The following is a 15,405-nucleotide window of genomic DNA, read 5'->3' on the forward strand; positions in this document are numbered from 1 at the left end:
TCTAAGTCAGCAGTTCTCTTTTCAACCTGTTTTATTGGCAAAATTAATGACATATGAATCTGGATAATAATTATCTAGTCAATATGGAAGAGATTGAAACTAAAATGATCATGGACCAAAAAAAGTGTCTGTTATTTGCTGAATTGTACTTATTAAATGATTGAGTGCTTTAAAGATTTATTTTCCTGAAAAATTAGTAAACAATTAAATCCAAAGGAATGTTGGGATTTTATGGCAATCTGTGCAAAGAAATAGACTAATATGACATTCTTCATTTTTTTAGCTGGTAAAAATGACATATTGCTTTTCTTTCTCTTTATCTCTACAACAGATGCTTCTAGCAGCTGGGATTCCAAGATTAGTTTGTCCAAAATATGAAAGCATGTCATCCAACTAAAGTATTAAGTTGACCCAGTTTTTGTGGCTTCCAGTAATTATACTATTCTCTAGAACAGTGTGATTTAACTTCAACATTACTACACTGATGGGTTCAGGGCTAAATCTGTCTACCCTCATTCAAAAATTGTTAAAAACAAAATAAACTTCTGATCATTTATATTATGTTTCATTCCAGCAAAGAGCAGAAGTAAGAAAACTATTCTTATTACTTAGCCAGATCCCAAATCCATTTTTTAATTGAACTAAATTTCTATATCAGGCAACTTTTCAGCATCCAAATTACCCAGCTAATTCCCTTCTTCATGTTGTAAATGTAAATCAAATTTTAAATTTTCAGTCCATGCTTAAACTAGGGAAACATTTGTTATGCCTTCTATGGTAAAATATGTTTATGTCACATGAGCACAGATGATCCACACTTATCTATAATACATTTTCAATAATGTTATAGATTGTAGAAGCAGTAGCATAAATTTACAGTAATATTTATGTTGGACATAGTGTTAATAAATTCCATATATAACCTGAAAAAAATTGTGGTTCTCTGTAGCTCAGTATTCCCAAAGATTGCATTTTGGAATGAGATTTACATAAACCACTTTCTGGTATGTTCTTTACCACCATCTCACAGTCTATTTTGTACTACAACTTTCTCAAATGATGTCTGGATCAAATATGAATGCTTAAGCCTGACAAGAGTATTGATAGAGCTATTTATATTGCCATAATTAGTAACTGTAAGCATACATAGTTGCAAAATATTACTATTGAGGACAAAACACACTTATCCAGCAAAATACCCCCACAAGCAATCTGCAGTGATCTGTATTCTCAACTTCACTTGCCATCTTCTGTCTCCAACGTAGACCTTATCTCTAGGAAAAATAGTTCAGTCTGTGCATAATGCAGAGGTACCTATGCAAATTAATAATTCAAAAGATACTCTGTTCAGTTCTCTGGCTGGCTAGAATTATTTTATGTGAAACCACTAACCTGATCTCTATAAGAAGGAAATAAATCTCGTTCTTCAGAGGTAATTAATTCTTATAGACAACTCGACCACTAATTTAACTTTCCTAAAGCAGTACCTTATAACTTAGTTACCTGAATGAATAAAATCCCCACTAAAGTATGGCCGTTTATTTCAAAATTTTATGTTATAGGTAGATGGATATAAAATATGCATTTAACTCCAAAACATTTTGTGTAATAAAGCATTATTCTTGCATCTCGTGATCATACAGCCTCATGAACACTGAATTATAATCATTTGTGTGTGTGTGTGTATATATATATATATATATATATATATATATATATTTCTTCAGGTATTCATGATCTTTATAATCTCCTAGGGGGCAAAGTCAGCTTCATGTTCACTGTTGTACCCCACAGTTAGCAGACCATCTGCACAGAATAGGTGCTCATTACTTATTTGTAGAATATATTAATGACTTTGAAATTTGCCCTCAAATTATTCTTGTTTACCTTCTTATTTTGGAATATGGAATATTCAACTTTAACATAACTTTGCACTGTGTCAGGTACCTTTTCCCTACTAGAATTCATGAATTCTTCTGGGGATTCTGTGTCTCTCTTGTAGTCAAAAGTACCCAGCTGTATCCTTCTCTCCTTAGTGTATATTTCCCAGTGTCGTAATCAACCCAAGAGGTGACTGTACAAGTCAGCTTCCAATATCTCCAAACACATAAAGCAGTAAAATTCAAATTAGATACATAACATCAGAGATGACCAAAGAACATGATGAAGAACATAAGAACATGATGAATTAAGACTTTCAGAAACTTCCGGAAACCCTGTGGTGGCAATTTTAATTTTATTTGATTATTCATGCACCAATTACAAAGGTCCTAGTTATACAGAAATAATTTTAGATGTTACTCAGCAAATATGAATTGGAAGTGACTAGTTTCTCCTTGTCCCAGCTTTTTCGTTTTCATCCCTAAATCACACATAATAGGGTTGGTTGTCTGCTTTTGTTAATCTTATAATGAGAAGGGGGCATTGGAAGTATCCACTCACACAATCAGAAAGGGCAGGCAAAGACAGGGAGAATTGGGCTAGTTGTTACCTATGTGGCAGCTGAAATGTGTTCTATCATCTGTTTTCTTGATGGATGGGAAACATTCCTGAACTTCTCCAGTCCATTTCACCCAGAAGAAATGTGCTTTGAATACTTATCCAATATGAAAGTCCACAAAAGGTGATTAAGCAAAGTTCATGACTGTCCATTAAAATGCACAAATGTTCTATTAAAGAAAAGAAACCCCAAAAGAGATCTTTATGTGCATGCATATTCATGAAATCCTGACAATTTCTAGATTTTCCCACATGAAGTTAATACATTCACCTTCAGCTCCCTATTTTATAGCACCTAATACAGTGTTTTATACATACTCGTTCAATGTATTTTTCAGAGTTAATGTAGAAATAAATGAATAAATGGATTTGCTGAATCAGCAGTTCATCCTCCCACTCAAGCCAGTATTTTTAACAGAGATATTTTATTTTTATTAATGTAATGGCAATTTTCCTGTGTTTTTTTATACTGGATACCATCATCTCCCTTAGATACTTTATTGACTCTTAAAATGCCTGATTCAACATCAGATATTTTTATTTTTCCTGTATATAATGAATATGCAAATTTGTATACACATACCTTAGAGATTTGTGATTACATTCAAATCAATCACTCTTAAACTTTAGTAATTTTTTTTCCTGAGAGAGAGATGGGGAGGGGGGTAGAGGAAGAGGGAGAGAGAGAATCCCAAGCAGGCTTCATGCCCAGTCCCATATGGTGCTCGAACTCATGACCTTGAGATCGTGATCTGAGCCCAAATCAAGAGTCAGATGCTTAATCAACTGAGCCTCACAGGCAGCCCAAACTTTACTGTGTTCTAATGTAAATAGTGAGGCATTATTTTCTATGTACAAATTTTTGAATATCCATAATTTAATGAATAGTTAAAGAAATGAGGTATTTTTTAGGCAGACTAACTTGATATATCAGGGAACATTCTGTTAAACAAAATCAATCCTGGAAATTGATTATATGCAACGCACCAACTGATAATGTCATATAATTCAACTAGTTGTGTAGCTAATGGTGTGCAGATAACATCCAATTACCAATTTAAAATTAAGAGCTTTACTTAATCAGTGGATTTTTTGTTATTAAACAAATGCTTTATTTAATGTTTTCACCAAATTGAAAGCATTAGCATGATGTGACCTTTATTGTGGGGAACACAGCCAATCAGAGTATGAGCTTGGTTCTAACTTTAATTTGGAGATGTATGTCATAATACTTACTATAGTTGTATCCCTTTACTTGTAAGTCACAGGTTGTTTAGTCAATCAACAGATGTTAATTAAGTGTACAATAATGCTATCGGTTCTTGGGGGAGAGTAAATTAAGTAGAAAATATGGCTCCTGGCCTCAAAAGCCATATCATGTAATTCAAGTGAATGGCCAGCACTCATAAACTAAGAAGAGATATTGAAAGACATGGAATCTTTCCCAGAATGGAGGTGGTTGTGTGATACACATTAAACATGTTGAAAATATTCAGAGAGAAGTTATATGAAGGTTGGAGAAGATGAAAAAAATAATCCCTTCCTTCTTTCATTCCTTCTTCATTCACTCATTTATTCATTCTTTTATTTATCTATTACCTGATGACTCCTAGCACCTGAGAATAAAGGGACTAATAAATAATAGTCATTCCCCTCATAGAGTTTGCTAGAAAGAAAAAAAAATGTTAAGCAGAGATAGAATAGAATGAACCATTCTTGGAGATGATGATACTTGAAAAGGTGAGAATCTGGATTGATGGAAGATGAGAGAAAGCATTCCAAGCATAAAAAGCACTATGTGTCAGGATAGAAATATTAGTTCCTCCAAGGTTTCCTTCATATCTTTGATGTTCAGCACTCAGCAAGCTTGTAGCAGATGCCCAGAAAATATATGTTGAGCTAATTAACAGCATGTTTCTAGGACAGCAAGGAGACTGACCTGGGGAAGTTTTCGTTTTGAAGATTAACGAGAAATAAGAAGAGATATGTAGGTCGACACAACTGCAGAAGTGCCTCCAGGCTGAAGAATGAATACTTGCTGCAGTACAAAGCCTGCTTTTGATCAGAGGACTGATGATATGAGCATGGTGATTGATGAGGGTGAATGTACACTCGTGTGTAAACCTGGCTGTATGATAGCTGATAGGATGGGTCTGGCCAAGAGCCAGACCAGGACAATATGGGGAGGTCAATACTACAGAATAGTAGCTGACTATCAGAATCTCACTTATATGACTATGGACTGAATTTCAGGGTGAGGTCAGTAGTGTGATGATCTGGAAACAAAGGTCAGGGATTTTTACATGACTAATTAGGTTAAGCTCAGTAGGAGAATCAATAGGAAGCAAAGGTTGGGTTATCTCGATTCTGATGGATATCACATGTCTGGCTATTCTTACAGGATATGATATGTATGTTTATATGTGTATTTGTGCAGGTGTGTGTGTGTGTGTGTGTGTACTACCTACTGTGGGCCATACGTGTACCAGTTTGTGCCATAGAGTATTTTAAGTGCAACTCCTTTTTTACCCAACATTCTTAAAGTTAGGATTCAGAAAGGAGCTATCAAGCTCTTGAAAGAGCGAAGGTTTGCAGCAGTGTTGAGGAAAGAGGCCAGTTGAGTACAAATTACTCTCAGTTGACTCAAGGATACACTGAAGTTTCTCTTTGAAGATGTGATTGGCCTTATTAATTCACTGGCTGGTTCTAATCAAAGTACTCAAAAATTGGTAATGACAAGTGAGAAATTATGTGTAGAAATATAGACACAACAAAGCTACTTTGGACCCCATTTCAGTTCTGGGTTAGTCTTCACATTCTTGCTGATCAAAAATAGGTCCTAGAAAAACTGATCAGCTGCTAAGCATTGCTGATTTTTTAAATATATTTTTTAAAGTTTATTTATTTAGGGGCGCCTGGGTGGCTCAGTTGGTTAAGCGGCCAACTTCGGCTCAGGTCATGATCTCGTGGTCTGTGAGTTTGAGCCCCGCGTTGGGCTCAGTGCCGATAGCTCAGAGCCTGGAGCCTGTTTCAGATTCTGTGTCTCCCTCTCTCTGACCCTCCCCCGTTCATGCTCTGTCTCTCTCTGTCTCAAAAATAAATAAATGTTAAAAAAAATTTTTTTTAAATAGTTTATTTATTTATTTTTGATACAGAGAGAGAGTATGTATGTGCACGTAAATGGGGGAACGGCAGAGAGAGGGAGAGAGAAAGAATGCCAAGCAGGCTTCACACTGTCAGCACAAGAGCCTGACATGGGGCTCAAACTCAGAACCATGAGATCATTACCTAAGCTGAAATCAAGAGTTGGATGCTTAACCAACTGAGCCACACAGGTGCCCTCTATTTTTATATTTTTAAGTTAACTGCTGATCCAAAGGGGTCAAGAATTCTTTGGATGCCACCAAGCTCATAAATGTGTGACACGCTGAACAAACACCATTTTGCTCACTTTGCCAGGTGCAAAGTCTCACTAACTACTCACTAGTACATCCATTAAATTTGTGCACCTCTTGCCACTGGGCTTGGCCTCCATGTTAACTTAGGTCCTAAACCAGAAATAAATAAGGACCAAAATCAGCACCTGACTCAGAATGGATTAAATATTGCTACTAGTTCCCCTGACTTTGTGCCCTCATTGCTGAGAAATAGTTTATAGCCACTCACTTTGACGAAGTTCAATTGTCTTAAGGCTCCATCAAGGTCAAGGACACCAGTTAGCCTCCATTTAATAAAGGTTAGACTGTAACCCACCAATTTTCCATTACTTACTTCATTCAACGGGAGACGTAACAGAATAATGACTGCTATTTCTGGGGGTGGGGGAAGGCCCAGCAATCTGTATTTATGTTTTGTTTTGTTTTGTTTTGTTTTGTTTTGTTTTGCTCTTTCTAGGTTTATTCATGTGTTTATTTAAGTAGGCTCTATGCCCAACATGCAGCTTGAACTCACAACTCCAAGGTGGAGTCAAATGCTCTTCCATCTGAGCCAGCCAGGCACCCCAGCAATCTGTTTTTCTGACAGATTGTTGTTTTGCTTTTGGTTTGGTTTTGGTTCTGGTTCTGGTTCTGGTTCTGGTTCTGGTTTTGGTTTTGGTTTTGGTTTTGGTTTTGGTTTGAAACCCCCCAAGTAGCTGAGGATTTAAAGTAGGATCTAGAGTAGTATCTGTCTCCTGAAAAAGGGAGGTATGGAAGCACCATGTACTATAGCCACATTTCTATGCTTCCATTGTCTTCCCTTCACTAACCATCCTTTCCACTTCATGGAAGCAGTCTGAAAAAAAAAAAAAATTTAGTAGGGAAGAAAGTGGAGTAGGTAGGCCCCAGCCACACCAGCAATCTAAGCAAAGTGAAGCTCCTACATGGACTGTCCTCATGAAAATATCAGAATAAGAATGCATTTTGCTGATTATTTTCCTTCGTGTGAATGTTTTCACAGAGATACTATGGAAAATGTTTTTCTTTGGGGTGGGGGGGTGGGAATCAGATATTCAAGGTTTCCCTTCAAGAATATTGCATCCCCATTTTTAGCATTCTAATTTCAGAATAGTGATTTTTCTGAGAATAATTAATAATTATCTCCTAGGAATTGAATTATATTTTCTCCCTATACCCCATTCCTTGTTTTATATCCCGGTCACATGAGTGGTTTGATGTTGACACTGTCTTCTATTCATGTTAGCCACTTATGTCCATTGACCCAAGCTCATTGACCCTTTAACCAAGTGATTGTTCCATCTTTGATTGTATATTCCTCTTTATTTCAACTTAAAGACACATGTGACCAGCCTGTCCTTTTCAGCATCATCTCTTAGTGATTTGCCTTTGGACTCATTTTCAAGTCTTAGATAAGTGATGTCTAGTCTTACTCATGTAAAGTGACAGACACCTCTGCCTGGTCCTTCCTGTGGTTCCCTCTCTTGACCTTCCTATATCTAGCTTGTCCACAGAGTTTTAGTAATCTCACAAAGAATTCCTACTGTATACCACATTTCTGTGGGAAATCATAGGGGAAGAATCAAGTCTTTGAAATCAAATAGAATTTCTAATTTAGTTATTATATACCATTTTAATGTTGCATGTTATCCAACATCTCTTTCCTAAAGTCTCCTCATCTATAAAGATGAAGTCCATAATGTTGATCTAATGTGGTAGTTTGGAAGGTAAATTAGCTCATTTCATTATACCAGATGAAAATAAATAACAGCCTCAATCTGCCTCTGGGTTGGAGTCATCTCTCTTCTCCTCTCTTCTTTGCTCCTTTTCTCTCTCTCTGCCTTTCCTCCATGCCCTGTGCAATAGAGTGAAGACACAACCCTCAAACAACTCTTGGACTAGTATTAGAGACAGCAGTGTAAATCCATAACTTTAATCTACTTTGTAGATGCCATAAAGGAAAAAGAAGTGACTGTCAAAGCTCAGCATTCTCTCCCTACCAGCTGGGCAGGATCTCCTCTCCAAAAGATAAAGACCAGGATGAATCTACTTAGGGGCTGCTACTGAGTGTGTCTTCAATAAAAAAAAAAAAAAAATGGTTATGTATGAATCGTGTATTGGTCTTGCATAAGAAACTGCTCAATTTCTCACTCCCAGCTTGAGTGTCCTCTAAGTATTTCATGACTTCAGTGTTGTTCTACTGCTTACCACCTAACCTTTTACTATATGGTTGTTGGTCTCCTTCAGTTAACATGCTTCACTCTGCACCTCATGCCAATAAAGATCTCTCTACTGGCTGTAAATATTACCTTTTCGGTGAATACAATCCTATAACCCAAGGTGAGTATAAAGGAAGAACATATAGTTTCAGTATGTAAAATTATCCTTTTATATATTCTTATATTCAGGCTCTTGGAGATGTAATCAAAAGAAGTTGGTTAACTCCTTATATTACTTTATATAAGAAAGATAGCATGCAATCTTATTTTGATTTTTGATCAAAATATAAAGTTCTTCTCAACATTGACAACAGAAAGAGAGTTGAAATTTGTCTCATGTGCAAAGCTAATCTGGATAATTAGAATAATCCTTTCCCTTTTTTCCCCTTAATAACAGAGTTTATTCCCAGTGTTAGCCAAAGAGTTGTTTCATTTTTCAATTTAATAGCTTTAAAGATGCAGTCCTTGGCAGTGATTAAGACATATTCAGAATGAGTTCCATTAGGTTTGTTATTGCAGTCTGGAATGTGAGCTTCTCACCAAATCCCAAATAAGTGATGTCAGGACCTCAGCTTGCTTAGGTTTCCCTACATTTCATCCCAGAAAACGTGAGCTTCCTTAAATCTCCTGGGTCATAACTCAGGGATTACACCATCTCCTTTTCTCAGACAACAAGTAGGGATAAAGCATTTTATAGATGTGATTGGTGTCTTAGTTTCCCTTAGAGGGAAAGTGCTTTTAATTTTCGGTAGAATAAATATGCCCTGAGTGGAGATTTTATTCTGATTATTTATGATTAATAGCATATCTCACACTCAGGATTACAAAATGATGAAAAGCAAGCTTGATTCATTTAGGAAAGCCAGCAAAATAGGATGTCATTTTTCCAAATTATAATAATTTTCCAAGCACTTTCATAGAGACTATATTATTTGGCTCCCACTGCACCATGGTGAGGTAGGCAGGGCAAGAATTATTATTCTAAACTGTGGATGAACCAACTGTGGTTCCCCAGAAATGAGGCAGTTTTCCGTAGGTAGCATGTCACTTACAGGTGGACCTCAAACTTACCTTTTTAACTTTGAATGTTCTACTTTTCCTCACCACCTATAGTATGCATACCTGTAAACCCCCATATTTGTTTATTATGTTATTCAACTTAGTCTTTACAAGATAACCATCAAATAATCTAAACTCAACTATAGTTCTTTTTTCCTAGATTTATCTTACCCCAAATTAGTTTAACTGTTTATAAACCAGCAAAATTAACTAGAAAAACTAACAAAAAAGTACTATAATTATATATTGACACCCATAAATAATGTTTAGCTAATTATCTGGACATCTTGTGATTCAATCAAGTTGACATTAAATTAACCATCACAGATGTGGAGTCAGTGACTCCATCTAAATGATGTGGTGAAAGGAGCAAGAAAGGAAGCTACAGATGAGAGCCTACCATGATGACAACTATGTTTAAAATGTTTATTAAGAAATAACTTTTGGAGCTCCTGGGTGGCACAGTTGGTTAAGCTTCCCACTCTTGACCTCAGCTCAGATCGTGATCTCATGGTATGTGATTTCAAGCCCCATATTGAGCTCTGTGCTTGATAGTCCAGAGCCTGCTTGAGATTCTCTTTCCCTTTCTCTCTCTGCCCCTCCCCTGCTTATGTGTTCTCTCTCTCTCTCTCTCTCTCTCTCTCTCTCAAAATAAATAAGTAAACTTTAAATATAATTTTAAAAGAGAAAAAGAAAGAAATAACAATTTTTCTAAATCACAGAATTCAGTGTCATGAATTGCCCTAAACCAAAGCAGATGCTAATCAGAATTGGTAAGATTGGTGACAAGGAGGTCCCCTAGTGTTTGGGGTTGTTTCCAAGAAATAAATCAAGCACAGTAACTTATTACATGGCTGTAGCATGTAGAAGTTCTCAGACCTAGTGTGGTTACAAGCACCTGAGGAGCTTGTCAAAATTTCAGTTTAGAGTGCCTTCTTTCCAGTAGTTCTGATCGACTTGGTGGGTGCGAAGGATATGAATTTTAATTCTCTAGGTCATGCTGGTAGAGGTGATGTGAACACCACACTTTAAGAATTTCTGTTATCTAGAGCTTTCAAATTCATACAGACAGAAAGTACAGTGATGGTTGCCAACAGCTGGGGGGAGAAGGGTGGGGAGTTCACTTTTAAAGGGTACAAAGTTTCAGTTGGAAAGATGAAAAATTCTAGAGATGGAAAACAGTGACGGTTGTATAATAATGTGAATGTGCTTAATGCCAGTGAACTGTATACTTAAAAATGGTTAAATGGTAAACAATGTTATGTATATTATCATAATAAAGAGGAAAAACAAGAATTTTGAAGACAAATGATTATTATTTAACAATATTGTTGTGTTTTTTCTTTCTTACTAAGTGTTGATAAGGAATATAGGTATGTCCAGTTTAAAATATCATAGGTTGTGCTCAGTTATGGATTAATATTGTATAGTAGTTCATCATTGCTTTATGACAGAGAAAAAATAATGAACTAAATAAAACTCTATGGCACTTAAGTGTTGCTTTATTAAGGGAAAACAGATTTCTTGTATATTCATAGTCTGGCCCAATTAAGGGGAGTATTAGAACTAATCACTCCATCTGCATTCTAAGGATTGCTCCTCCCATGCTTCTCTAATGTGGATTCGTCAGATTTTGCCTCATCTTGTATTTGCAATAAACTTGTGTAGTGATGCTCATGCTCTTTTCAGGATAGGGTGTGGGCCAGTGTGGGGAAGAGCCTGAACTGCATTATTGCCACGGTGGATAAACTGATTGAAAGAGATGGTGGCAGTGAAGGCGGTGGCGATGGCAGCAAAGATGGAGAAGAGGACCCTTCTCTAGTGGACTCCATCATAACTCATCCAAGGGGTAAGGAGTCATTTTTTCCCAATCACTGACTGAGTAAACAAAATGAGAAAGTCATGATAAAATGAGATAGAAAAAGAAGAGTCAATAGTGCCTTTGATGAAAGTGCTGATAACATGCTTTTCCACTGCTCTGACTTAGATGATAGAAGGCTATTTATCAAATTGCATCTCAGTTGTGTTTTCAGAACTGCTAGCAATGCTCATTTTTTTTTCTTTTGCTACGTAAAAACCTCCTTGAAAGAACAGTGTTTTCTTTTAAAGACTCTGACATAGTTTAATCTATTTTGACACATTCCTCCAAATTTTTATTAGGAAGCAAAACAAGCATCTGCTCTTAAAACTCCGAGAAACTTCTAGGGATATCAGGACACAGTATCTCATAATGGTTCCTGAAAAGAATGCAGTATGAAAAAATGCTTTTTGCCTTAAGTCTCTAGGTTTTCATGGATACATGTATACACACATGCTTACACGTCTAGGTGTATATACCTGTGTATACACACAGACACATACATAGATACTTTCAAAAGTATGACTTATTACAACTTTGACTAGCAAATATGATAATCAAAAATTTAATTATGGTTGTGTCCCCTATACACGGCTTTTATATCAAAAATTTTTTTTTGTAAATTTGATTAATTTTGACAAAAGGGCCAGGTTGCCCCAGCCCTTTTGGTATCTTAAGTATCTGGAGAGGATAAACAGTATTGCCCTGCTGTCTTCCTCTGAAATCCACATTTCCTTTTTAAGAAAATGACTCATTAGAAAATATGGATACTTATAAAATGAAATTTATGTTTTTCCCAATTTGTTTTCCTGATTTTTCATTACTCACATTTTCATCAGGAGTTTAATTATATGAAACATCAATCTTTCATCACTTGATTAACAGTAGACCCATTTCTAAATTATGTTTGTAAACTGTGGCTTTCTAAAGTTTTCTTACTGTCGATGGTCTTCATCCTCAGTAGAAGATTCACACAAGGGAAAGTTTATACCAATGTTCTTTATGTTCATATCTACTTGTTTTAACTATATATGGGGATTTTATTTTTTAAATAATATCAGTTTTATTAGTTAATGGATCTAATATCAGTTAGATTCATGTCAGTTCCATAACTTTTACATGAATCAAAATGAAAGCATGTCATAACTTATGTCATAAAGACGTAGTATACTTCCATTTCCTTTAATTGAACATTTATTGACTATCAATTGTAAGCCAGACACTATACCGCGCTCCAGAAAATGAGGTGAGAAGTATAATCAATTTTAGTGACTTGTTCTGTCCATTGATGGGTTTCAAGGCATAATATTTTTGTTATTTTTTTAAATTTTTTAGTATTTTTTTATTTTTGAGAGAGACAGAGAACGTGATCAGGGGAAGGGTAGAGAGAGAGGGAGACACAGAATCTGAGGTAGGCTTCAGGCTCTGAGCTGTCAGCACAGAGCCTGATATGGGGCCCGAACTCACAAACCATGAGATCGTGACCTGAGTCCAAGTTGGATGTTTAACCGACTGAGCCACCCAGATGCCCCTAGGCATAATACTTTTTTTTACTAGAAATAAGATGCAGGATACTGAATTCTGCCACATGTGTTTTGATATTCCCTGAAACATCTCATTGATAAGAACGGAGTTCTAAATTATTTGAAATTATATATATATATATATAATCCATATCTTGTATTTTATCAGAAGATTATATCTGTGTGATCAAAATTACATTTTCAGAAGTAAAGATATTTGGCAGATAAATATTTGGTAAAACTAGATGAATCACTTTCATTTGAATGTGAAGCATTCTTTGGGTATAATCTAACACCAGATAGAAGTTGCCCTCAATGTAGAACTCACAACTTGATTGGCTCTGTGAAAGGTTAGAGTCAAATTACAACATAGTGCTCTCTAAATGATTTTATCTTTAACTTATTATCCATATTTATTTCGTCCATACTTTTTTATGTTATAAACATTTTAGGAAATAAGATACTTTAAATGTGTAATATAAAATATATACTTTAGTCTGATAATTATTTAATACAGTATCATCAAATAATTTCAAAGTTAAAGCTTTTGTTTACATTTAACATGTTACACAATTGCAAATAGAGTGCATGTTTTGCAGAGGATAGTGCTACATAAAAAAAGATGCTTAACATGTATAAATAGATGTCTTACAGATAAATCTGTGCTCAAGTTTACTTAAAATACTTATGGATGCACTGCATAGTTGGACTGTGATTGATTAGCCCAATCAATTATGTAATAATAATATACATTTATTATATAACAATAATAATAATAATATATTAATAAAATACTTCTTGTTGTCATTATAGTCTTCCTGTTAAGGTAGGAAAAAAGTATTTTTAGTTTCTACCCTGGCTTTTGTCACAGAAAGCAATGCAATAGAGAAATTAATGGTGGTTTTTTGAACTAATATAAAGCAAACAACTTAAAGTCATGCATTTACCTACACTACCCTCAAAATTATTTCACATACAGATATTTGAGATACACATTCACTAATTATATGTACCCCCAATTTATATGTAGTTTTAAATTTTATTAGAAAAATAATAAATTAGAAAATTTGCAAAGAACAACAAATAGGATTATGTATAATTTTTATTTTATTTCAATCAGACATAAACATTTGGAACATATCCTATGTTTACACACACACACACACACACACACACACACACACACACACAGTAAGCAAACTGGAGTACGCATTGTAAATATAGAGGCACTTCTTGATATCCTGCTTATTATTATATCATGAATATTTCTTGAGAAACATTTCTAAAAATGTGATTATGACACTAAACTAATTCATCAAAAGAGAAACCACTATTTTAGAAATTTAATCATTATTATATTAACACATAAAACATCTTTGAACATTTAAGTTTTCAACTACATCTTCTTTATTTCCCCCTAAGTTAGATTGCTGGAAGTGGAATTATTTTATAAGGAAGAGTTATCCCTTCTCTCCCATGTATTCATTTATACAATTCTATTTATATCAGTGTGGACTCATGAATGCTTATTTTATCATTTAGCTTATAATCTAATAATATTACAATATTTATTTCAGGCTCAAACTTGTCTGGAGTTAGCCGTTAGGAGTTCTTTCAGGTTGGTTTCAGTGGCCTTCTGACATGTTGCTCTGCACACAGACTAGTTCCTCCCTTGTTTTCTTTCATACTGACTCTCTTACTTTCCTTTACTCACTCACTCCCCTACCCTCTGGCACCATGAGGTATTCTAGGTTCATTTGTATTTTCCCTGCCCCAGCCTTAGGTTCAGCCATTTTCCAGGGAACTCTGGGTTCTTCTATTAGAAAATGGCATGTAGAAACCAAGTGTGTGTGGGTAGGTACCTCTTTAGCAACAGAAACTCTCACCAGCAGTATCTACAAGCACCCTTTTAACTACAGCATTCCCTGATCTCATGCTACATTGGGTGAAAAACATCATATTGTAATTTGCAATTTATTATAACTGTATTTGTAACTTATTGTAATTTATCTAGTTATTAGTGATGTTTGACATCATATAGCTTAATTCTGTACTTCAAACTATTATTTTTTTGTAGCAAAATCCATTTCTTCAACAGCCCCAGTTTTATCCCCAGCTCCTCACTGGGGTGGAAAAACCATTTCATTCTTTTCTTTTTATGATTAATAAATGAATTGATTCAGTAAATGATTGAGTCATCCAGAATTTACTGAAATGTGTGATGTCATAAATACTGTTAGGCATTTGTTACCACATCATTTATTATTGTTCTGGGTTTTTTTTCTTTCTATATTACATTCTGCATATATTTTTCATCAATTTCTGGAATTTTTCTTCTGTTCATATGTTTTTGACTATTGTGTTTTATATTCAGATATATTTTGAAATCTCATAGGGTAAGTTAACCCTATGACATATTTCCCTCTCTTCATCACCATCTTTTATTTTTACATTTTAGCTGTAACTCATGTTTGTTTTGCTGGTGTGTGTGTATGTATATATGTATATGTATACACATCATGATGTACATGATGTACATATATGTATATGTACATATACATCATGATATATATGTACATATACATATATACATATCATGTATATATATATCATGATGTATATGTACATATATACATATACATATACATATACACATACATATATACATATACATATATGTACACATACATATATACATATACATATATACATATATACATTTTAGCTGTAACTCATGTTTGTTTTGCTGGTATGTGTATATGTATATATGTATATGTATACACATCATGATGTACATGATGTACATATATGTA

The 15,405-nt window shown here is 34.8% G+C and overlaps 1 protein-coding gene across 3 annotated transcripts in view; it reads left to right on the plus strand.

Annotated features, from left to right (window-relative positions):
- INPP4B (inositol polyphosphate-4-phosphatase type II B) overlaps nt 1-15,405 on the plus strand; it is a 403,509-nt gene that overhangs the window by 283,401 nt on the left and 104,703 nt on the right. For all 3 annotated transcript variants that reach the window (XM_047855552.1, XM_047855554.1, XM_047855553.1), the window contains one exon: nt 10,901-11,060. In XM_047855552.1, the coding sequence (XP_047711508.1) occupies nt 10,901-11,060 (160 nt within the window). The remainder of the gene's footprint in view (nt 1-10,900; nt 11,061-15,405) is intronic.

Source organism: Prionailurus viverrinus, chromosome B1 (assembly GCF_022837055.1).
Source record: "Prionailurus viverrinus isolate Anna chromosome B1, UM_Priviv_1.0, whole genome shotgun sequence".
NCBI lineage: Eukaryota > Metazoa > Chordata > Mammalia > Carnivora > Felidae > Prionailurus > Prionailurus viverrinus.